The sequence below is a fragment of the Aedes albopictus genome, chromosome 2 (genome assembly GCF_035046485.1).
Source record: "Aedes albopictus strain Foshan chromosome 2, AalbF5, whole genome shotgun sequence".
Taxonomy (NCBI): Eukaryota; Metazoa; Arthropoda; class Insecta; order Diptera; family Culicidae; genus Aedes; species Aedes albopictus.
Genome location: NC_085137.1, coordinates 481093434 through 481119784, shown reverse-complemented (window position 1 = coordinate 481119784; position 26351 = coordinate 481093434). Strand labels below are relative to the sequence as shown.

Genomic DNA, 26351 nt, shown 5'->3' with positions numbered 1-26351 from the left:
ACTTGGGTTTTAGACCCCAAGTTTTACCAAAGGTTCGCTGGCATTGGCCGAAGACCATATAAGCTTTTTTGCTTCTGAACTCAATATGAGGTGTCCAAGAAAGCTTGGAATCAACAATAACTCCAACAGCAGGTAAAGTACTGCTCAGTCACATTGATTTCAGAATCAAAGAGACGCCATTACGGTTTCGCCTTTCCGTGAAAAGAATAATATATGTTTTACCCGGATTAACCGAAACGCCATATTGGTAACACCTCCTTCAACTACCTGAAGGGCGCTTTGCATCAGGTCGAAAAGGGTGCTGATGCACATAAGAACTAACAATGCTAGGTAGGTAGTCGTCGGCAAAATCATAAGTAGGAAACCCGCTATTATTAAGTTTCATCAATGATGCATCTGCTACGAGATTCCACAAAAGCGGTGTTAAGACTCCCCCTTGGGGGCATCCACAAACACTCAATTTCCTTATCGCTGCTTGACGCAATGTCGAGAAAAAGATGTCGGTTTTTGAGCATTTGGTAAATTCAATTGGAAATATTTGGAGATATACCATGACTCCGTGCGTCGTAAACAACCTTGTGTAAAATAGTCCCAGTGGACTTACCAGATTGGTAGGCATGTTGGTTCACATAAAGAGGCACGTTGGCCAGATGAACATCATGGATGCGATGATCCACAAGGCGTTCAAAGTATTTCAGAAGAAAGAGGTCTGAAACTGCATAACGACGCACGACCTACTTTCGGAATAAACTTTTCAGTAATATCCCGTTTGGGATTTAGGAATAAATTCTGCTATTCTGCTATTATCAACGCACCCCCTGGCATTTGCCGATCTGCGTTGTCTTTTCACCGGGAAAAACGTCTACCTATTGACGTTTAAGGACTTGCCGGACCAACTCATGAAGCTAAGCCAACCAAATCAGTAGAGATCTCGGTTGGTTGACCGGGGATTCCTACTACGCGAAGTTTGCGAAATAACATTGAACACAAATGTTTCGATGGTTAGATAAAGATTGTTCATCAGACACATGCCAATTAGTCATCTGGTGACTAATGCCGCTAGAGCAAAGCGTTATATCTTACACTTCCTCTCTAGCAGATACCATGAAGATTGGACGGTTGCCTATGTTAAGTAATCCGAGATCCGTACTACTAAAGTACTCCATCAAACTGGAGCCTCTCAAGTTACTATCTGAGCTGCCCACTTGCTATGCTGAGCATGCGATTACTTGTTTGAAAGCATCCGTAGGGTAAATAATCCGAACAATAGACGTATTTCCTGTTGAGGTTTCCAACAGAAACATCAATTGTAACAGCATATACATCTCTGGTGTTTAATTCAGAGACGTGTGTAGCAACGATCGCGTCGTTGACTAGCAGACATGCTCGAGGCATGATACGCAAGTTTGTCATTTCGTTTTTACCGAAAGTTGCAAACCGCAGGTTCACAAGGTTTCCTTGATAGAAGTTTCTCCTACGAAAGTTAGTTTGCCAAGAAATATTTCTATGTAGCCCTTAAATGGGCCGATTTTGAGCAATTTTTGCTTATAACCTTAGGGTTGTTCACTAGCGTAGATATTTGAAATACGGTCGACTAGCATTAAGACATTTGGCATAACGGTCAATTAGTCATGTGGCATAATTTACATTTGATTTGGGATGCACCCTTTTATGCCAAATGATCTTACACCAAACAACTCAAAATTTCCTATATGTACTTGTAACTAATACATGTAGCAATATTTTACTTGAACAGAACGAAATATTTACTACTGTCAAGTAATCCCAGTGGCTGTAATTGTAGGGGAACTGGGACAAAACAGGCATCATAACTCACTCTTTGGGCGACTTTGGTACATAACATAACACTATCTGAATGGTGTTCGAGTGTTTTTTTCTTCTTCAGAATAAGGTATAGATTTTCAATTAGGGCTTTGTGTCAAGAATGTTATTATTTTTTCCCACCTTTTGGACGGTATTTTCCCAATGTGCACTCTGCTCGCAAGAAAAATACTAGATCGTAATTAGTACGTACATTTTGCTCCGCAATCCGTGCACTCGTTGTTACCATCAATCTGCAGCAGACGGTGTAGGATTTTTTCATTCTGATCGGCCATCATCCGTCGCCGTTGTCGTCGTCAATCTCGCACTCCGCCCTTTTCCCTAGTTTTGCAGGCACTGCACTGGCGCGGCGAGGCTCCTGATGAAGGTGATGACTCGTCGTCGACTTCTCTACTTTGCAACACCTTTTTCTTCACAACACACTGCACTGATTTGGCTTTTCCTTACGTTTTCCTGAATAATCAAAACACACCACACCTCGCACGTCAACAACACCCGACCGACCAAAAAATTTCAGGTATTTAGTACGCGCGATGGTCGTCGTCGCCTTCGGGGCGAGGGGACTTTCCAGTGATTCAACTTTTCTTCACCTACTGCTGCTTCTGCATCAGCTCAGCGCCAGTAAGTAAACTTTCTTCTTCACTATACGGTGTACTTCTTCCGGATTGCACTGCTGCACTTCTTGCGGTCGGTTTTCCCGTTTCCGATGCGCCACCGAAATTTACTCCATACTGCACTACTGTATACGCAGAGAGATAGGACGGGTCGACGGGTAGGTACCTATTTCACTCACAATCGCGCACTGCTTCCGCTGCTGACCACGACCGAGATGGTGATGATGATGGTTGCGCTGTGGATTGTTTTTTTTCCTCTATGGTATAGGTTCCCAACTTATTTTGGTTTGCGACTCACGATTGGGCGCTGTTAGAGATTTTTTCAATTTTTTTTATTAAAATTTTTTATGATGCAAAATTTAATCACATTTTGGATTGGACAGATGGAAACATTTCTTGGATTTTTCGAATTACGATATGTAGTAACTTTTGTTTTAGATCTGCTAGGGAGTAAACAAATATACTATATTAACAATATAGGTCACTTCGTGTTTTCACATACAACGACATGAAGACGCCGTTTACAAATGATTACAGCACCACCTGCTGTCAGAAAAAGTCAATAATTGTGTTTTGATCAATTTTTGTTTACCGTGCAAGGTGACATTCCTGAAAAAAGATGTTAGGGGTGTCAAAGTTTTTTGTTCCAAAATAATCGAATAATAAATAATCGATTTACAATATACACAAACAAAATAATATTGCGCATTTAGTTCACCACTGGAATGCGCACTCGGTCTTCCCGGATAAAAACGAACCATTGAGTCTATTGGAAGAACTGTAGAATAACAATAGATTCTTATGTTAACAGTGAATTCTATTGTAAATGAATTGTAGAGTACTTGTTTAAATTTGATTCGTTACAATAGATTAACATTAGATTCAATTGTTACAGTATTTTCTATTGGCTAACAATAGATTAACATCAGATTGTATTGTTTCATTTGATTTCCCTTTTTAGGGAATTTAGTAATTCTACCATTACTGCAAGAGAACAATAACTGTAGAAATCACAGCATACTTACGACCCGGGGGGAGCGACACTAGTTTTGCCAAGCTGAAAAACCCCCAAAAAAGCCGAAAAAGTCGAAAAAACCCGGTAAAACCTGCAAAACTTTTGCGGGTTTTAGCGACTTTTTTGGGCTTTTTCAGCTTTTTTTTGAGGTTTTTTGGCTTGGCAAAACTAGTGTCGCCCCCCCTGTTACGACCTATTCAAATCGAACGCAAAATTAAAAAAAAAACATTTTTTACTTTTGGGTTCTTTTTTACCCTTCTTACACCCATAAGAAGGGTATAAATACCGCTTGGAAAACCGACTTTCGATCCGAGGCCCGCAGGGCCGAGTCACATATACCGTCGATAGGGGTGACAATGGGTCTGGGGGGTGAGATTGGGTCAAAACGGAGAAACATAAAATTTGAAATAGCTCATCAACTATCGCTAATTAATATTGAAAACTTTATATTATTTCAAAGAGAAGATGTTTTTATACATCATGATGCAGAATAAGATGTTTAGCAATAATCGTTTTTTTGTTAAATTTGTGGCTAAACTTATATGATGAAACTACTAGTAAATAACTCTGAAAAAATTTCTCCTTCGTAATGTTTCACACAAGTACCTAACCATACATGTTCTTATAAGTGATTAGCTGTAGGTATAACCTGGTTGATGCAACGATAAAAGCGGACTGTCAATGCACTTTTTATTTAAAAATTCAATATTTTCGACCCTATGTCTAAATATTAAGAATGGGGGTGAGATTGGGTCAAGCAAGTTATCGAGTGCACATAATCTTAACTAAAAAATCGACTTGTTATCCAGTCCCCATTTGACGTTAGAGTGGTGCCATGTTTACGTATCTTCATAAAAGCACTTTTTTCCGAAAATATGTCGAAGAAGTGTCAAGCGAGTGTTCATACGTTTAGTGCCTAAAATCATTTATAACAATAAACCCATGCGTTTGGACAGCTCCTCTGATCATCAGCTAATTTTTAATGTACTGCAATATCGTAAGCTCACAAAATATACTTGATAGCATTATTCTACCCCACTATTTTTTTTAAATTTTATGGAAATATCGTGAAACTACCAGACGGTAGTGGCATCCAGGAAATACCGGGCCATAAAACTGGCAACATGACAAAATTTCGGAAGACGAACGAACGTCGTTTTTTTTTTTCAATAAATCTTTTAATGCGCCTCCCCCTTATTGTATGTAATCTCCCCTCCTCTCATGGAGGTTGAAACTTTAAATGAGGATGATTATGGTGGCTAAAATTGGTGATACAACATACAAACTTTATTTTATCAAGTTTCAACCATTTTTTCGATTGTATTAGCCCTTTTAGGTGGATTAACCGTTATGTAGCCGGCAAACTTTTTGCTTTTTTCTACACCGTGTATTTTAAATGGGTGCTGGGTACCCGGGTACCCTGCCGGCCACATAAGGGTTAATCATCTTTTAAAATTACCTAAGTTTTTATTCGTCATGGTTACACTGTATTTTAAGAAGGTTTACTAGATATGATCAATAAAATTAACTTGTATTCTTAGATAGGCGACTTCGAATACTTTGACCCATTCTCACCCCCTCTAAGGGGTGAGATTGGGTCAATTTTCAATCATTTGTAGTTTAGCAGACAATTCATATAAAGTGATACTTTCTTGCTAAACTATCATTACCATATAGAAGAGTATACATACCAAATAAAAAGTTATTCTGACTTCAACTGCATTTGTTATTTAACAAACAATCTTTGAGTATCCTTTTTTGACCCATTCTCACCCCCAACGACGGTACCAATCAACTCAGCTCGACGAATTGAGCAAATGTCTGTATGTGCGTGTGTGTGTATGTGTGTGTGTGTGTATGTGTGTATGTATGTTACAAAAAAATGTCACTCACGGTTCTCAGCCATCTGTTGACCGATTTGAGTTCTCTTGGAAGCAAATGAAAGCTACTACATCCTAGTAGAACGCTATTGAATTTTATTTTGATTGGACGTTCGGTTACCGAGATATCTTTCAAAGAGTGCTAGGGAGTAGTACAACTTAATTATTTTAGATATTTTTGACAAAGTGTATCACCATAAATTTCTCAGCCGTCTATCAACCGATTTGGGTTCTTAAGGCCCCAAACGAAAGCTACTACATCCTGGTAGAACGCTATTGATTTTTTTTTTGATTGGACGTTCGGTTACCGAGATATCTTTCAAAGAGTGCTAGGGAGTAGTACAACTTAATTATTTTAGATATTTTTGACAAAGTGTATCACCATAAATTTCTCAGCCGTCTATCAACCGATTCGGGTTCTTAAGGCCCGAAACGAAAGCTACTGCACCCTAGAAGAACGCTTTTGAATTTCATTCCGATTGGACATTTTGTAACCGAGATATCTTTCGGGGAGTACTTTGGAGTAATACAACTTAACTTTTTAAGAGGTCTTTGACAAAATGCTTCATAATAAATGAATCAGCCGTGTGCAATCGATTTGAGTTCTCTCAGCATCAAATGAAAGCTACAGCATCCAAGTAGTATGCTGTTAAATTTCATGCCGTTTGGACATTTTGTTTCCGAGATATCTTTCCACGAGTACTAAGGAGTAATGAAATTTACGCTTTTGAGAGATTTTTGATAAAATGTATCATAATACATTTCTCAGACGTTTGTCAACAGATTTTTTATGATCATATTTGGTTTCTCAAGGAGCTCTGCATGAAAATGCAATTGCAACAAATACATAAAAGCTACTATCTCTTTGTAATATTTGAGCTTAATAAACAGTAGCAAAAATATTACGGAATGTATGTAGGAAAAGCCTTTTTTTATGATCAAATTTGGTTTCTCAAGGAGCTCTGCATGAAAATGCAATAGCATCAAATGTATAAAAGCTACTATCTCTTTGTAATATTTGAGCTTAATAAACAGTAGCAAAAATATCACGGAATGTATGTAGGAAAAGCCTTTTTTATTTATGATCAAATTTGGTTTCTCAAGCTAGCTCTACATGAAAATGCAACTGCATCAAATACATAAAAGCTATTATCTCTTTGTAATATTTGAGCTCAATAAACAGTAGCAAAAATATCACGGAATGTATGTAGGAAAAGCCTTTTTTATGACCAAATCTGGTTTCCCAAGTTAGCTCTACATGAAAATGCAATTGCATCAAATACATAAAAGCTACTATCTCTTTGTAATATTTGAGCTTAATAAACAGTAGCAAAAATATCACGGAATGTATGTAGGAAAAGCCTTTTTTACCCTTCTTACACCCATAAGAAGGGTATAAATACCGCTTGGAAAACCGACTTTCGATCCGAGGCCCGCAGGGCCGAGTCACATATACCAATCAACTCAGCTCGACGAATTGAGCAAATGTCTGTATGTGCGTGTGTGTGTATGTGTGTGTGTGTGTGTGTATGTGTGTATGTATGTTACAAAAAAATGTCACTCACGGTTCTCAGCCATCTGTTGACCGATTTGAGTTCTCTTGGAAGCAAATGAAAGCTACTACATCCTAGTAGAACGCTATTGAATTTTATTTTGATTGGACGTTCGGTTACCGAGATATCTTTCAAAGAGTGCTAGGGAGTAGTACAACTTAATTATTTTAGATATTTTTGACAAAGTGTATCACCATAAATTTCTCAGCCGTCTATCAACCGATTTGGGTTCTTAAGGCCCCAAACGAAAGCTACTACATCCTGGTAGAACGCTATTGATTTTTTTTTTGATTGGACGTTCGGTTACCGAGATATCTTTCAAAGAGTGCTAGGGAGTAGTACAACTTAATTATTTTAGATATTTTTGACAAAGTGTATCACCATAAATTTCTCAGCCGTCTATCAACCGATTCGGGTTCTTAAGGCCCGAAACGAAAGCTACTGCACCCTAGAAGAACGCTTTTGAATTTCATTCCGATTGGACATTTTGTAACCGAGATATCTTTCGGGGAGTACTTTGGAGTAATACAACTTAACTTTTTAAGAGGTCTTTGACAAAATGCTTCATAATAAATGAATCAGCCGTGTGCAATCGATTTGAGTTCTCTCAGCATTAAATGAAAGCTACAGCATCCAAGTAGTATGCTATTAAATTTCATGCCGTTTGGACATTTTGTTTCCGAGATATCTTTCCACGAGTACTAAGGAGTAATGAAATTTACGCTTTTGAGAGATTTTTGATAAAATGTATCATAATACATTTCTCAGACGTTTGTCAACAGATTTTTTATGATCATATTTGGTTTCTCAAGGAGCTCTGCATGAAAATGCAATTGCAACAAATACATAAAAGCTACTATCTCTTTGTAATATTTGAGCTTAATAAACAGTAGCAAAAATATTACGGAATGTATGTAGGAAAAGCCTTTTTTTATGATCAAATTTGGTTTCTCAAGGAGCTCTGCATGAAAATGCAATAGCATCAAATGTATAAAAGCTACTATCTCTTTGTAATATTTGAGCTTAATAAACAGTAGCAAAAATATCACGGAATGTATGTAGGAAAAGCCTTTTTTATTTATGATCAAATTTGGTTTCTCAAGCTAGCTCTACATGAAAATGCAACTGCATCAAATACATAAAAGCTATTATCTCTTTGTAATATTTGAGCTCAATAAACAGTAGCAAAAATATCACGGAATGTATGTAGGAAAAGCCTTTTTTATGACCAAATCTGGTTTCCCAAGTTAGCTCTACATGAAAATGCAATTGCATCAAATACATAAAAGCTACTATCTCTTTGTAATATTTGAGCTTAATAAACAGTAGCAAAAATATCACGGAATGTATGTAGGAAAAGCCTTTTTTTTATGATCAAATTTGGTTTCTCAAGGAGCTCTGCATGAAAATGCAATTGCATCAAATACATAAAAGCTACTATCTCTTTGTAATATTTGAGCTTAATAAACAGTAGCAAAAATATCACGGAATGTATGTAGGAAAAGCCTTTTTTTATGATCAAATTTGGTTTCTCAAGGAGCTCTGCATGAAAATGCAATTGCATCAAATACATAAAAGCTACTATCTCTTTGTAATATTTGAGCTTAATAAACAGTAGCAAAAATATCACGGAATGTATGTAGGAAAAGCCTTTTTTATTTATGATCAAATTTGGTTTCTCAAGCTAGCTCTACATGAAAATGCAACTGCATCAAATACATAAAAGCTATTATCTCTTTGTAATATTTGAGCTCAATAAACAGTAGCAAAAATATCACGGAATGTATGTAGGAAAAGCCTTTTTTATGACCAAATCTGGTTTCCCAAGTTAGCTCTACATGAAAATGCAATTGCATCAAATACATAAAAGCTACTATCTCTTTGTAATATTTGAGCTTAATAAACAGTAGCAAAAATATCACGGAATGTATGTAGGAAAAGCCTTTTTACCCTTCTTACACCCATAAGAAGGGTATAAATATCGCTCGAAAAACCGACTTTCGATCCGAGGCCCGGAGGGCCGAGTCTCATATACCAATGAACTCAGCTCGACGAACTGAGCAAATGTCTGTATGTGTGTGTGTGTGTGTATGTGTGTATGTGTGTATGTGTGTGTGTGTGTATGTGCGTTACAAAAAAAAGTCACGCACGTTTCTCAGCCGTCTGTCAACCGGTTCGAGTTCTCTTGGAAGCAAATGAAAGCTACTACATCCTAGTAGAACGCTATTAAATTTTTTTTCGATTGGACGTTTGGTTACCGAGATATCTCTCGAAGAGTACTTATGAGTCATATTTCTAAACTTTTTGAGATTTTTGACCAAGTGTATCATAATAAATATTGCGGCCGTTTGTCAATCGATTTAAGTTCTCTTGGCACCAAATGAAAGCTACAGCATCCAAGTAGATCGCCCAGAAATTTTATTTCGATTGGACATTTGGTTACAGAGATATCTTTCGAAGAGTACTTAGGATTTATACAACTAAACTTTTTGAGATTTTTGAACAATTGTATAATAATAAATATCTTAGCCGTCTGTGAACCGATTTCGGTTATCCTGGCACCAAATGAAAGCTACAACATTTTAGTAGAACCCTATACAATTTCATTAGGATTGGACATTTGATTACCGAGATATCTTTCAAAGAGTACTTGGGAGTAATACAGATTAACTTTTTGAGAGATTTTGGACCAAGGGTACCATAATAAATATCTCAGCCATCTGTCAACCGATTTGGGTTCTCTAACCACCAAATGAAAGCTACAATATCCTTGTAGAAGGCCCTGAAATTTTATTTCGATTCGACATTTGATTACTGAGATATCTTACGAAGAGTATTTCAATAAATTCTTTTTTATTATTATATTCACTTGTTATCTTGCATTAGTTTTTCACCAGTCTATGGGAAATTATTTTTCAATAAATTATGCTGATTTCATACAAAGTGTATTCTAGCAGGTTATTGTTTTCAACAAAATTATAATTAACAAATTACAAATACACATGAATTTTATGAAAACTAACAATACCCAAGCAACACACATGTTATATAGGAGTTACGACAGCGCAAGTTTTGGTTGTATAGAAGTTAATTTGACGTAATTCTAACATTGTGTTGAAATTACGTCTAATAAACTCATATACAACCAAAACTTGCGCTGTCGTAACTTTTATATAACATGTGTGTTGCTTGGGTATGTTAAATGAAAGCTTTGAATTTATATATTGTGGGAAAAATGCAAGAACCGGACAGCCAAAATAACTAGTTAATGCCAAAACTGATTAACTTAGTAGATATATAATTTTTGTCCTTTTTACACCATAACCATGAATACCAAGTACTTCGGAGCTAATTTATTCGACTGATTAAGAGATATTAGACAAAGTGAATCTCACTGATTTTCTTATCCATTTGTTAATCGATTCAAGATTATTTGGCAGTTAACAAAAGATACAATATTCCAGAATATGAAAGCTATTATTTTAGACTAAAATATTAACGCGCACTGAAACGGCAAAAATTAGCAATAGCCAATATCTCACAAAAATAATATCAAAACTATCAAAGACTTTGATAACAGAGAGGTGTTCCTTATTTTTATCAGCTGCACAAAAAACTATTGAAAAATATTCATAGGATTGCCAGTTATTCAACAAAAACCGAAACTTTTATTGTTCCACCCATACAAAGTGTTAGGCGATTTTGATCAAGTTTATTGCTAATTTCTAATTTTTAATTGAGCGATAATATAGCTGCCATTTTTTTAACATTCCATATAAGATTCTGGGAGGTGTCTGGCATTTCTGGTAAGTCCATGGTCTGATGCTATTTTGGGAACCAATTCACTAGATGTCAAATCCACAATATTTTCTAGAACTTTTGGTCAACCACACAAAATAAATTTGCTTAATACGCATAATACAACAATATTTTTAATAAGTGTAAGAAGGGTTCTGTTCACCATAGGTGGATTAAATCGGGTTTTTTATTTTAATTTTTGAAATGAGTAAATCGTACACACTTCCATGTAATTTTTTTTAAGTGTGTCATATTAAAAAACCAAAACAAGGTGACGACGGTGGTGTTTTTTTTGCTGCTAGGTTTTTGGAATTTGTTATCAAAATACGTAAGTAAAGCTAAATTTAATTTAGATTCTGCAACATTACGTTGTATCTTTTACATGTACGCCCCTCAGCTCTGAGAAACATCCGGACCAGATCCTGTCGGGTTGCTTTATCGGCATGCGAAATACGGAAACTCCCTGCGCATCTGCGATATTGACACACCGAGAGCGTTGTTCAGATCCTGGGCTAGCCACTTTTGGTTCGAGGTGAGTGATTATTGAATTGTTTCCGAGACACGGATTAATAATTTTAATTATTCTATATGTGTGTGATTTCAGAATAATCGAGTACGAGCAGTTCATGCCGTGCACCAGCTGCTGGGAAAATATCGATTGTTGTCGAAGTTGTCTAAACGAGGAGGAGGTTGGGGATGGAGAGTGCAAGCTTTCGACCGATGAGTAGGGATTCCCGGAGCCGTTGCAGAATGAAGCTTTAAGTCGTGCTGGGGAAGTTTTTGTGAAGGGACATTGGCAGATAATGTGAACACGGTCGGTCGGATCGGGTGAAAGCGACGACATAAGGAATTAGGAAGAGGAGGAAACGATTGAGAATTCGTCGAAGACGATCGCTGCCAGACGCAGCCAAGGGAAGAACCCAGTCCGAAGGGGTCGTCGAACTACTAGTAGGTACAAGGATGCTTACATCCGGCGAAACTTCCTGGAGATACATCCCAGGAAAGTGTAAATAATCTTTCCGAAGGTGAGTGTTATTGCGCATTTCACACCCCACTAATCTCTTTGGCAAGTGTGTACCCAGGCCCGGATTGAGGATTGTGGGGGCCCGGGGCCCGAGCGGATGTGGAGGCCCCTCGGAGAGATGACCAAAAATGGTTTTCATTATTTTCGAACAGTACTTGAGCAATATGAAAAAAAAGCTAATGTTAACAACCAAAAAAGGTTTTTGTGGGGGCCCCTAAAATGTGGGGGCCCGGGGCCCGGGCCCCCCCTTAGATCCGGCCCTGTGTGTACCTATATATATATATGAAGGGATTAGAAGCAAAGGGGTGTAAGTGACAAAAACCCACTTTCGAGTAAATGAGGTTTAAAGTTTTTCACCAATTTTCCGTCCCATACGAAATGTATGGAGTTTCAAAATAAAAAAAAGTTCCTGAAAGATTGAAATCTGAAGAATTTTATGATATGCACAGCATAGGGAAGATTCAAAAATTACGTCCATCGTTTTTCGGGATTTCTAGACCCCCCCTCCCCCCTCTGTCACGCAATTTCCCTATACTCAATACACGTACTGTCACACTTTTCTAGACCCCCCCCCTCCCCCAAATGTTGGACGTAATTTTTGAACGTTCCCATACGGTCACAAAATGGTCACTTACACCCCTTTGATTCTGGGCCCCTCATATATACCGCTCGTTTATAAGATTTATATTCGAATCGTATTATGTTTCCAGTTCAAAACCGAATTAGCGACATTTTTTCTTTTACTTGCGCTGCTTTTGCCTTGCGTTAAACACAATGTTGGAAGTGAGGCGCTGTATTGTACACCTGGTATTCTATACAGCGCCCCACTTCCGACATAGTGTATAACCATAGACTAATTTCAAGACCTCGATGTACCAAAGAAAACGATCAAATTTTCGGTGACCAGTCCGGTACCCAATAAATATTCATAACCGTGTATTTTTTTCCGTGTAAATTGCCTTTTGTGTAAATTTTATTTAGCGTGTTACACTGATCTGACAGCTCTGACAGTAGGGTCTAAACATAAATTACGTAAAGTGAGTACCGAGGATTGTTCACAATCTGCGAACTTGACTGCGGAAAAAATTGCAACCATGACGCCGCTGGTATATTGTGTTTCCAGTTCAAAACCGAATTAGCGACATTTTTTCTTTTACTTCCGCTGCTTTTGCCTTGCGTTGTACACTATGTCGGAAGTGGGGCGCTGTATAGAATACCAGGTGTACAATACAGCGCCCCACTTCCGACATTGTGTTTAACGCAAGGCAAAAGCAGCGCAAGTAAAAGAAAAAATGTCGCTAATTCGGTTTTGAACTGGAAACATAATAACGCAAGGCAAAAGCAGCGGAAGTAAATGAAAAAATGTCGCTAATTCGGTTTTGAACTGGAAACACAATATGAAAGTTCACAGTTCAGTAGTTTCCGATTCGATAAAGGGTCAGACAGAAAGACAGAAATTCATTTTTATATATAGAATAGATCGAGGAATAGATAGATAGATTTATCGAATCTTGTAATATTACCTCTTCTTCTTGGCCTTGCGTTTCAACTGGGACAAAGCCTGCTTCTCAGCAGTGTTCTATAAGCATTTTTTTTGCTTTGTAACTGATTTCACTTATTTGAAACTTTCCAATAGAATAATCTTTTGCATTTCGACGCTATAGTCTGAAAGGTCTTCTAATATAGTTTCACTCTTTAGGCCTGGAACACATAACATTCTTGTTTAAATCTTTCGATGAATTAAACAGACGTATGTACTGTGTTCGAGGACTTAGTTCAACTGATGTTTTTAATTGCTATAAAAATAATGGTTAGGCACGCTGTAATGTTACTGTTGTACCTCATCACCCACTAAATGCAACTACATTAGTGGACTAATAACACTTAGCGCGCTTAGGCACGGTTCCATCATGCCGCTTATAGTGTTGCCACATATAGTGTTTAGTTTGCTAAACCCAGTTATCTGGCTGGTGGGGCATGGGAGCCTAAGCTTCGACCATTAATGCAAATAGACGTTACTTCAGACATGAGTGATTCGAATATTTGAAGAACTATTCAAACTATATAGAAGCTTGTGTATAGTCAACATTTAACGAACTTAATCTATGCAATATTTTGCATTTTACGGCTTCGAACGATGCTCAAGTATAGGTTCAAGTTGTAGTATATCGAGTTTTTTTTAGTGCTACAATAATGGTTAAGCACGCTGTAATGTTACTTTTGTACCTCATCACCTACTAAATGCAACTACATTAGTGGTCTAATAACACTTGGCGTGCTTAGGCACGGTTCCATCATGCCGCTTATAGTGTTGCCACATATAATGCTTAGTCTGCTAAACCCAGTTATCTGGCCAGTGGGGCATGGGAGCCCAAGCTTCAATCATTAATGCAATTAAACATTACTCGATTTACGACATGATTGATCCAAATATTAGATAATTTTTCGATCTGTGTTCTTAAAATGTAGCCCTGAATATACAAGCTTCTAGTCCAAATGCATAAAGATAGTTCAGATTCACTGTTTTTCAGAATTTTCTCAAGCAATCAGTAACAAAAGTAAAAAGCAGAAATAGATCAAATCATGCCAAAATGTTCATGATCGCTTGTAAAATAAAACTATTCCAAAACATTAGAATTTTCTGTTTCACAATAGAAAACAATTCCCAAACCTTTGGATAGGATAGGGCAAAACAGTATGTTCCGTAATCACAATTGAAAGTAATTCCAAAACAATAGAATCTAATGTGTAATTAAGTCAGTGCTCAAAGAACAATATGAAAACATAAGAATCTTGTGTATCACAATAGAAAACAATTCCCAAACCATTGAATCAAATGTGGAATCAGTAATAAAATTACTACTCAAAACAATACGTTTACCGTGCAATTCACTGTTTGAAACAATTCGAAAACATAAGAATCTTCTGTATCACACAAGGTATCACAATAGAAAACGATACCCAAACCATTGAATTCAATGTAAATACAGTACAAACAGTATGTTCTGTTTCACAATAGAAAACAATTCCAAAACAATTGAATCAAATGTGGAACCATAAATAAAATCACTACCCAAAACAATACGTTTACCGTGTAATTCACTTTTTGGAACAACTCGAAAACATAAGAATCTTCTGTTTCACAATAGAAAACCATCCCCAAACCATTGAATCTAATGTAAGATCACAGTTCAAAATAGACAGTTCTTGGCATATTTAACAATTCAAAACAATACAAATACATAAAAATCTTCGGTATATTTGATTCCCCGTATATGTATTAACAACATTTCATTTACATTAGAATCTTCTGTTTTGCGAAAAAACTTGTATGGAAAAAAGTCATTTTTTGTATTGTTACGATACTTAACAACCTATACAATTCAATGTGAAATGCTCATTCACATTTGAGTCTATTGTTAGAAACATTTGATTCTATTGTTTTTCAACTGTTATTTTAACATTGAATTCTATTGTGAGAGTATGGTTTTCAATGGTACTGTTACATAAGAATCCTATGTTTTTCTATTGTATTTTTTATCCGGGTTTATAAGTGCGAAAACGTTAATAAAAGTGCACGATTGCTTTAAGGATCAAGCATCCGTCATCAATTTTCTCAAAATGAAAAGCAGTTTTTTCGCTGTAAATCAAAACAACAGCCATAAAAATATATTCACTGCTTTCCATTCCTCATGTGGATTATAGTGAATACATTTTTACGGCAAAGGCTTTTGTTTCAAACGAGAAAACTGCTTTCGAATGTTTGATGATGACGATGATTTTAATGACAAATTGTTCAACGTTAAATCCTGTCGATGTCTTCTGCGCACTATTTCTTTGATTTATGCTGAATAAGTGCTCTGAACACACCGAGTTTATTTGTAGCAATCGCGCACTTTAATTTACGTTTTCGCACTCATGAAAACTCTTGGATAGTCCAGTGGTGAACTTAATGCGCTATATTTCATTAGATGACATCTACAAATACATCTGTAGAAGAATTAGAATGCTCCCTCATTGTAACGTCACCGAAATCGTTTCACTTCGAAATTTAAAGTTTTCACCCTCAAAATTACCTTATATTTTGCCCTGGTGGTTGCTATTTTCCTTTGACGATGGCTTTTAATATCATCTTTCTTAATGACTTAAGGGCAAAGTCTTCGGTATACCAATCCGTGTGGTCAATTAATGATTTTTAATGAAACTCAACGTACATATGTACAGATGGATATATTATTAGTAAAATTGCGAAAAAATCCACAGCTCAGGTGAGATTTGAACTCACGACCCTTATACGCTAGACAAGTGCTTTTCCAACTAAGCTACCGAGCCAATTAATGACACGGCATTTTGGTTGGTACAAGGTAATTCCAATCTCATCGATCATGCTTCATCTTTCCCTTAAATTTCACCGCAAATATATCTATCTCTTATGTACACATGCATGAAGAGCGATGCGATTTATTTACTGTTGAAACTGTTTGCCTAACTTTCAGGCGTCTCTTCATCACCGACTGTGGTGAGGAAGAACAATTGAAACCTGGTAGGCGACCAACGTGTCGTTCGCACTCTTTCATATACGACAGATTACTACAGAAGAGGTAGAAGCTCGAATATGACTTAAGGGCAAAGTCTTCGGTATACCAATCCGTGTGGTCAATTAATGATTTTTAATGAAACTCAACGTACATATGTACAGATGGATATATTATTAGTAAAATTGCGAAAAAATCCACAGCTCAGGTGAGATTTGAACTCACGACCCTTATACGTTGAGTTTCATTAAAAATCATTAATTGACCACACGGATTGGTATACCGAAGACTTTGCCCTTAAGTCATATTCGAGCTCCTACCTCTTCTGTAGTAATCTGTCGTATATGAAAGAGTGCGAACGACACGTTGGTCGCCTACCAGGTTTCAATTGTTCTTCCTCACCACAGTCGGTGATGAAGAGACGCCTGAAAGTTAGGCAAACAGTTTCAACAGTAAATAAATCGCATCGCTCTTCATGCATGTGTACATAAGAGATGGATATATTTGCGGTGAAATTTAAGGGAAAGATGAAGCATGATCGATGAGATTGGAATTACCTTGTACCAACCAAAATGCCGTGTCATTAATTGCCTCGGTAGCTTAGTTGGAAAAGCACTTGTCTAGCGTATAAGGGTCGTGAGTTCAAATCTCACCTGAGCTGTGGATTTTTTCGCAATTTTACTAATAATATATCCATCTGTACATATGTACGTTGAGTTTCATTAAAAATCATTAATTGACCACACGGATTGGTATACCGAAGACTTTGCCCTTAAGTCATATTCGAGCTTCTACCTCTTCTGTAGTAATCTGTCGTATATGAAAGAGTGCGAACGACACGTTGGTCGCCTACCAGGTTTCAATTGTTCTTCCTCACCACAGTCGGTGATGAAGAGACGCCTGAAAGTTAGGCAAACAGTTTCAACAGTAAATAAATCGCATCGCTCTTCATGCATGTGTACATAAGAGATGGATATATTTGCGGTCGGAAACTATGAGCAACCTTAGGGAAGATCGGGTAACCAACCCCGGTGGGAACTTTGGTCATAGGCTGACAGGGAAGGGGGGGTTTGCTTCGGTAAACCTGAGCGTCTGTTCTCCAGGAGGAGCGGCTCACAACAGCGTCTGATCCCCATGTTAGGGGCGGCTGATCTACGTCCGAGTGCCAGGGAAGGACTCTAAGCTCAACTGTGCACTATGGTCCTCCGGAAAGTAGGGGGTTGGTGTCAGGCCCTACGAGTCAGCCGTAAAAAACCATTGTAACGGAAAATCAGCAACAGAATAATACGAACCGAACCCAACGGCAACGACCCCAGCGAACAAAAAGGATTTGCGATTGGAAACTCGGTACGTGGAACTGCCGATCTCTCAACTTCATTGGGAGCAACCGCATACTCGCCGATCTACTGAAGGACCGCGGGTTCGGCATCGTAGCGCTGCAGGAGGTGTGTTGGACAAGATCCATGGTACGAACGTTTAGAGGTAATCATACCATCTACCAGAGCTGCGGCAACACACGCGAGCTGGGAACAACTTTCATCGTGATGGGTGATATGCAGAGGCGCGTGATCGGTTGGTGGCCGATCGACGAAAGAATGTGCAGGTTGCGAATCAAAGGCCGATTCTTCAACTTCAGCATAATAAACGTGCATAGCCCACACTCCGGAAGCACTGATGATGACAAGGACGCATTTTACGCGCAGCTCGAACGCGAGTACGATCGCTGCCCAAGCCGCGACGTCAAGATCATCATAGGTGATTTGAACGCTCAGGTAGGCCAGGAGGAGGAATTCAGGAAAGTTCAGCGCCCACCAGCAGACGAACGAAAACGGCCTACGACTCATTGATTTCGCCGCCTCCAAAAATATGGCCATACGTAGCACCTTTTTCCAACACAGCCTCCCTTATCGTTATCGTTACACCTGGAGATCACCACAGCAGACGGAATCGCAAATCGACCACGTTCTGATTAACGGAAGGCACTTCTCCGACATTATCGACGTCAGGACCTATCGTGGCGCCAACATCGACTCCGACCACTATCTGGTGATGGTCAAACTGCGCCCAAAACTCTCCGTCATCAACAATGTACGATACCGGCGACCGCCACGGTACAACCTAGAGCGACTGAAGCAACCGGATGTCGCCTCAGCATACGCGCAGAATCTCGAGGCCGCGTTGCCACACGAGGGTGAGCTCGATGAGGCCCCTCTAGAGGACTGCTGGAGTATAGTGAAAGCAGCCATCAACGACGCAGCCGAGAGCACCATCGGGTACGTGGAACGGAATCGACGGAACGAATGTTTCGACGAAGAGTGCAGAACGGTTTTGGAGGAGAAGAATGCAGCGAGGGCGGTAATGCTGCAGCAAGGGACTCGACAGAACGTGGAACGTTATAAACAGAAGCGGAAACAGCAGACCCGCGTCTTTCGGGAGAAAAAGCGCCGCCTGGAAGAAGCGGAGTGTGAAGAAATGGAACTGCTGTGCCGTTCCCAAGAAACACGGAAGTTTTATCAGAAGCTCAACGCATCCCGCAACGGCTTCGTGCCGCGAGCCGAAATATGCAGGGATAAAGACGGAGGCCTCTTGACGGAAGGACGTGAGGTGATCGAAAGGTGGAAGCAGCACTTCGATCAGCACCTGAACGGCGTGGAGAACGTAGGCACGGGAGCCCACGGCAACGGAGGAAACGACGACGCCAGTGCAGCGGAGGACGGAAATGAACCAACTCCCACGCTGAGGGAAGTTAAGGATGCCATTCACCAGCTCAAAACCAACAAAGCAGCTGGTAAGGATGGTATCACAGCTGAACTTATCAAGATGGGCCCAGAAAAGTTGGCCACCTGTCTGCATCGGCCGATAGTCAGGATCTGGGAAACCGAACAGCTACCGGAGGAGTGGAAGGAAGGGGTAATCTGCCCCATTCACAAGAAAGGCGACCATTTGGAATGTGAGAACTTCAGGGCGATCACTATTTTGAATGCTGCCTACAAAGTGCTATCCCAGATCATCTTCCGTCGCCTGTCACCTAAAACAAACAAGTTCGTGGGAAGTTATCAAGCCGGCTTCATCGACGGCCGGTCGACAACTGCCCAGATCTTTACCGTACGGCAAATCCTCCAGAATGCCGTGAATACCAGTTCCCAACGCATCACCTGTTCATCGACTTCATAGCGGCATACGACAGTATCGACCGCGCAGAGCTATGGAGAATCATGGACGAAAACGACTTTCCTGGGAAGCTGACTAGACTGATTAAAGCAACGATGGACGGTGTGCAAAACTGCGTAATGGTTTCGGGTGAACTATCCAGTTCATTCGAATCTCGCCGGGGACTGCGACAGGGTGATGCCTACTCTTCAACATCGCTCTGGAAGGTGTGATGCGACGAGCCGGGCTCAACAGCCGGGGAACGATTTTCACAAAATCCGGACAATTTGTGTCCTTTGCGGACGACATGGACATTATTGCCAGAACATTTGGAACGGTGGCAGAGCTGTACACCCGCCTGAAACGCGAAGCAGCAAAGGTCGGACTGGTGGTGAATGCCTCAAAAACAAAGTACATGCTGGTAGGCGGAACCGAAAACTACCGGATCCGTCTGGGTAGTAATGTTACGATAGACGGGGATACTTTCGAGGTGATGGAGGAATTCGTCTACCTCGGATCCTTACTGACGGCTGACAACAACGTGAGCCGTGAAATTCGGAGGCGCATCATCAGCGGAAGTCGGGCCTACTACGGGCTCCAGAAGAAACTGCGGTCGAAAAAGATTCACCCACGCACCAAATGCACCATGTACAAAACGCTAAGACCGGTAATCCTCTACGGGCACGAGACATGGACCATGCTCGAGGAGGACCTACAAGCACTCAGAGTTTTCGAGCGACGCGTGCTAAGGACGATCTTCGGCGGTGTGCAGGAGAACGGTGTGTGGCGGAGAAGAATGAACCACGAGCTCGCTGCACTTTACGGCGAACCCAGCATCCAGAAGGTGGCCAAAGCCGGAAGGATACGGTGGGCAGGGCATGTTGCAAGAATGCCGGACAACAACCCTGCAAAGCTGGTGTTTGCAACTGATCCGGTTGGCACAAGAAGGCATGGAGCGCAGAGAGCACGATGGGCGGACCAGGTGGAGCGTGAGCATCGGGCGCGACCGAGGATGGAGAGCGGCAGCCACAAACCGTGTATTATGGAGAAATATTGTTGATTCAGTTTTATCTTGAATTTGATGTAATACTAAATAAATGAAATGAATGAAACCGATTGGAACAAGCGTTGAGTCGATCTGCAGCAAAATTATTGTTCAGTCCGCAAAGCGAACTGAAGACTGAAAACGCACCATCAACATCACATTGCGCCCGTCGAGTCCCACCTCCCATCAACCAGCAGAATTTAGCAGTCAGTCGCCGCATATTGAGAGCGAGCGCACAGTCGGAACATAGCAAACCCACGAGTACCGAACAGTTGCTCTCCGACACAACCCGCACACCCGTGCAACGAGTGTATACGAGCGACCGAGACGATGATGAGAAACGTGTGACGAGCGAGGCGGAACCCACGAGAGATGAGTAACCCGACGAAGCCAACACAGAGAGAAAGAGAGAACTTCCACGCACAGTGTACGCGTCCACTGCCGAGTGCCGATCATCATCATCATCGTTAACCATCATCACGCGTGCATCTAGAACGTTCCACCAGTTTCTAGTGCACATTGGGGACGGTATAAATATACGCGCGTTGCGCGAAGTAGAGTGTAAATCGATCCGGCTAACGATCGCAATAAATAGAATTAAGTTAAGAGAAATTATTCCTCTAGTTTCATCCACCTATCCGAACCAATCCTGGTTTCTGGTGTCAGAGCTCTTAGCTTCTGACCACCAGTTGGAGTGTGCTATCAGCCGACCGAGGCTGAACTAGTCCACTTGAGAGTTGGATACCATTCGCCTGCGGGCACCCCCGGGAAGGAGCTCCAAACCGCTCCTGCTCCCATCCGGCTCGATCTCTGCGGGGACGAGCGCATCCGGTGAGGCCAACCGGCCAATAGCCAGCCCCATTCCATCCACCCTATACAGTCCACTGTGCGTGTGTTCACGCAACAATTATTATTATTATTTATTGTTTATTTCATGTAACGTAAGACTTAAGTCTTTTTTATGTTACTTACGATAAATAATGGTAGTAACAAAGCGCCATTAATTCTGTTAAAACTAATACTTCGAAACATAACACTAATATTAACTTTACTTGAAATGCTCTCTACATCCCCTCTTAAAAGCTATTAACGAATTTTCATTTGAAAGATTAGTAGGTAATGAATTCCAATGTACTACACCTCGCACAAAAAATGTATTCCCGTATTTAAACGTGTGATATCTTGGTAGTATATATTTCTTAAAACGATTGCTTCTTCCAATTTTTAACTTATTGTGTAAATAGCCGGGTTGTCTTGTACTGGAAATTTTATGTAGAAGCAAGCAACAGCGAAACTTACTGAAGTTTTCAAAACGACAGCCAATGAGTAAGTGTTGTAGTTGAGAAACGCTTGAATAGCTATTTAAATTGAACACATAACGAACACACGCATTAAGAGCAACTTTCAGCTTGTTGAAAGTAAAAGCAGATATGGAATCAAGCAGAAAATCGCATGCTATAAAATATGGAAAAATTAGACCTTTAAATAATTTCAATTTGGTAGCAATAGACAAAAATGACGAAGTTCTGGTAAGCGTTCGAAGACTTGCATAAATCTTCCCGCACTGGGCTGTTACGTGGTTCTCCCATTCAAAATTAGATTCAATGCGAATACCTAGGCTAGTTGCACTTTGAACAAACGCAATAGATTCACCAAGTTTCAATAATGGTTTAAGCGTATTTAGAGAAGAATTATTCGAAATGAAAATAGCGTTTGTTTTTCTTGCATTTAAAGTCAGCATGTTCTTGCGAGACCATTCATGTATTCGCCGTAAGTCTTCATTGATATCCAGATTGATTTCTTCAATAGAGTTCGTCAAACACGCATAATATATTTGAGCATCATCTGCAAACAGATGAATTTCGCATTTCTTTACAACGGAAGGCAGGTCGTTAATATACAGCGAAAATAAAATTGGGCCCAATATAGAACCTTGAGGCACTCCGGATTCTATAACAACGAATTCAGATAAACTACCATTGCTAAAAACAGCTTGTGATCTTGAAGTTAAGTAGGATTTTATAAGATAAGCGGCATGATCCGAAAAGGTGAACTGAGTCTTAAGTTTGTGACAAAGAATTGCATGAGAAACAGTGTCAAATGCTTTTGAGAAATCCAAAAGAATTAAAACAACCGGTCGTCCATTGTCGATCACAATACCAATATCATCAATTATTTTAATCATCGCTGTTTTAGTGCTACGTTTAGGTCGATAACCTGACTGATTTTGATTAAGCAGATTATGACGGTTTAAATAATCGCAAATATCAGACTTAATTACTTTTTCGAAAACTTTCGACAATGCGCACAATATACTAATTGGTCTCAAATTGTCTAAAGTGTTCAAGTTTGTTTTTTTCTTGATGGGTACAATCTTTGATTTCTTCCATGCATCCGGAAAAACACTGGTTGTTATTATTGAATTAAATAGATGCGTGATTGGCTCAATCAAAATTGGACAAATAGATTTTAAAAATTTGATTGGCAGCATGTCCAGACCAAGAGCGTTTGACTGTATTGAGTTCATGGCAATAACAACTTCAGATTCACTTATTCTATTGAAGTAAAAATATTCACGTTCTATGGGAATTGTTTCACAGGAACCTTCTATTGCAGTGATGTTACGTGTAAAATGTTTGCGAAAATTATTATTAATTTCGTCAGCAGAGAAATTAACAATGTTTTGATTTTCTGATGAATTTATTCCAAGCATTTTAACATTCTTCCACAATTCTTTCGAGGACAGATTATTATCAAACTTGGAAGCATAATAAATTTGTTTAGCTGATCTTATAAGCATATTTACTTTGTTTCGCGCTCTTTTAAAAGCCAATAAATCATCAGAGCTTTTAAAGCATTTCCACCTAGCATAAAGTAAATCTCGATCTACCATTGCTGTACTAATTGCAGAATTGAACCACGGATTAATATTTCTTTTGCTACGAACAGTGCGAATAGGAACAAAAGTGTTATGTAAATCAGTAAGCAAAGAATTTAAAAACTCTAACTGTTGGTTAGAATCATTAGAGGAATAAAAAGACCTCCAGTCAGCTGCATAAAACACATTTATCAACGGATCAACTTTAACAGCGTTATATTCACGAAACTCGAAACTTTTTGGACTAACTTTATAATCAAAATCAAGAGATGCAAAGACTAAATCATGGTTTGACAATACTGGAGCTTCAATCTGATTAAATCTCAATACTTTGGATGCATCATTAGTTAATATCAAATCCAATTGGGAAGCTCCGTGATTGTGGAAGTATGTGGGCTCGGTTCCTGAACAATGCAGCGAATAAGTAGAAAGTACGCTTTGCAGCCTAATGGATTTCGGCGAATTTACTAAGAGATTTGTGTTGAAGTCACCCAGAAAAACGAGATATCTGTATGCACTACCGTACAGTGAAATATTAATGCGTTTCCAATTTGATGATAAGCGCAGCGAATGTACTGCAAATCATTAAACGGCTTGAAGAAATTTTCGGAAGATCCGAAACTTTTTATAAGCAGCTGTTAAGTCACTTCACCAGAATACCGAATGTAATACCGTATCGCTTCGCAACGGTACCGTGAAACTATTGTGGGTTTCGTCATCTAGATCATCGTCGATTCGTCAACGCGATAGCTGTGAACAAGGGTTGCTGCTGGATTCAGTAAGTATTTGGTCTAGTCCCACCGCAAGAGGAACACCACACCAATCGCGCTTCCAATTGGAAGATTGGCAGCACGATTGGTGACTCCAGAGAGGAGGAGCTACTGCCACTAACAAGTGCTGAATTGAATTGAAGGTTGTCAATATTTGGAAAAAGGTTATTAAAACCCTCAGCTGTTTGAAACAGTAATCCTAACCAGGTCAAATATTTGACCCTGTGTACTTGAGGCCTTAGCTTATTTTTCACACAAACACGTCGAAGCCCTTCACGAATTAAACAGTAAAAGAATTAATTTCGTTGAACCGTTCCGGAGCCTATTCGTGACATACAGTGCCGATTCGTTCGTTGGAAGCTCGTTAGATGGGCTATCTCGATGGTTGGATGTTCACTGGTTGGGGCAAAACCCAACTAAAAAGCACTGTCAGCTGTAACTAAGGTAGTACATACACTAACGATAGGGCTACCATTTGATAAACATGGAAAATCAGGAAATTTTCATTTATTTTGTGGAAAAAATGAGCAAAACTCATCGGATTTTTTAAGGAATTTTCGCCAAAATAAGCCCAAAATCAGATTATGGCTTGCTAAATCAGGACGGATGGCAACCATAACTCTCGCATTACATTTGAAAAGGGCCTATCGATAAAATGTAAACAAATCGATTTTTATACCTTTCCATAGCATCCCCCAACAGTAACATACTGTGCAAACATCACCCGCCTAACCGTTAATCGTATCAGAATAAACCCCACCTTCAAAACGGCCGATCAATGCTTTTTTTTTCAATCATTTATAGGCCCGTGTTCCAAATGGGCCAGTAACGGTAAAATTTTGTTTTCATTTGCTGGTCCTCTCGTTTAAAGGGCCGACAACCGAAAATTTTCCGAAAGGCTCTCGGCCCGAGCGCCGAGAGAGAGAATTCTCTCTCTCAAAAACGGCCAAGCCTTGATACGATGTCAACAACGGACTCACTCGGGGGACCAATCCACGCTAAGAAAATTTTAGAAAGACTCACAATAAGGCTTACACCGGGTGAAGCTTTTTAAATTAGCTTTACATGTTTATCTATAATTTTTCATACTTTTTTGATATTTTTTATTGCAAACTTGATTATTGAAACATAGATACATCTATTCTTGTGTCATTAAAACAAAAAGCATGTTGAAAAATCTGAAAACGGTGAAATACGGATAAGAAATGTGATGGAAAATGTTTGCATCGATTTTTCTCAATGTTTACGTTCTGGGGATAGGCCCTTTTCAAATGTAACGCGAGAACTAACGAGCCTGGATAAAACAAAGAGGAAAAACGTCAAAAATGGGAACAGTCGATTTTCTGTTATCCCCATAGTTCCAATCGAACAAGAGACCTGTCAAAACGACAAGGATTCACCACATTGATATACTCAAGACACTTTGATATACCTACACCATTTCATTTTTATTTATGGTCCACTGCCCGAATTTATGCTGGTCTGCTTACTCTCACAGAAAATTTGACGTTTGAGCGGTGCCGACACCGCTTAAACGTCAAATTTTCTGTTTTCTGATCCATATTTCAGATTTAGATAAATATGTTTGAATTATTAAACTTAATTTTGAATTCGAATAGAATCGCTCAAAAACCTTCTTAAGTGATTCCTGGCACAAACTTTCTACGGTTACTGCCATTTGAACTGTCATTTATTTGTAACTGCGATCGAAGAAAAAGCGGTTTCTTGAGCGATTCAGGCAAGGAATATCCCATGCATCAAAATAGGCTAAGAAAATCCTTCTGAACTGCAAACAGCCTTTTAGAAAGAAGTTCAAGTACTAATACACGATAATTAGTACAGTTTATGAATCAACATTATTTTTTAACAACTTCTAATTTTATCCAATGAGTCGCAAACCAAAATCAGTTGGGAATCACTGCCGCGAGAGAGAGCACCGAGGAGCCAGCAGCCAGACAGACACACACACAAACGCACGCATCAATATAAATACAACACACGACGATGCCCTCTTTTCTTTTTGTTTCCCTGCCCTTCCTTCATTGCGATGCTGCTGGCTTCTTCTGGCTACTCAAGTGGGACTGCGCCTGGCTGGGTCAATAAAGCCCCCAAATCCGTAATCCCCGTAATACAAACCGATCCAAAATACGTCCCGTGTCGAAAAAATAAATCAACACCACTCATTTTTCGCTGCCATATTGCGCGTATTTTCTACGCCACACATTACTGCAGGAAAAACGAAAAACT

At 39.4% G+C, this 26351-nt stretch overlaps 1 protein-coding gene and 1 long non-coding RNA gene across 4 annotated transcripts in view; one reads left to right on the top strand and one right to left on the bottom strand.

Annotated features, from left to right (window-relative positions):
* The window catches only part of LOC109399228 (arf-GAP with dual PH domain-containing protein 1), a 42410-nt gene that overhangs the window by 15574 nt on the left and 485 nt on the right, over positions 1-26351 (bottom strand). For 2 of the 3 annotated variants that reach the window (XM_062854114.1, XM_062854117.1), the window contains exon 2: positions 2036-2692. In XM_062854114.1, the coding sequence (XP_062710098.1) occupies positions 2036-2120 (85 nt within the window). In that variant the 5' untranslated portion in view covers positions 2121-2692. Of the gene's footprint in view, positions 1-2035; positions 2693-26240; positions 26331-26351 lie in introns of all 3 variants that reach the window. The other variant, XM_062854116.1, reaches the window with a different exon arrangement.
* LOC134287456 (uncharacterized) lies at positions 10971-11773 on the top strand. Its single transcript, XR_009997317.1, has 3 exons — positions 10971-11030; positions 11100-11234; positions 11307-11773. It is a non-coding gene; the product is annotated as an uncharacterized LOC134287456 (long non-coding RNA).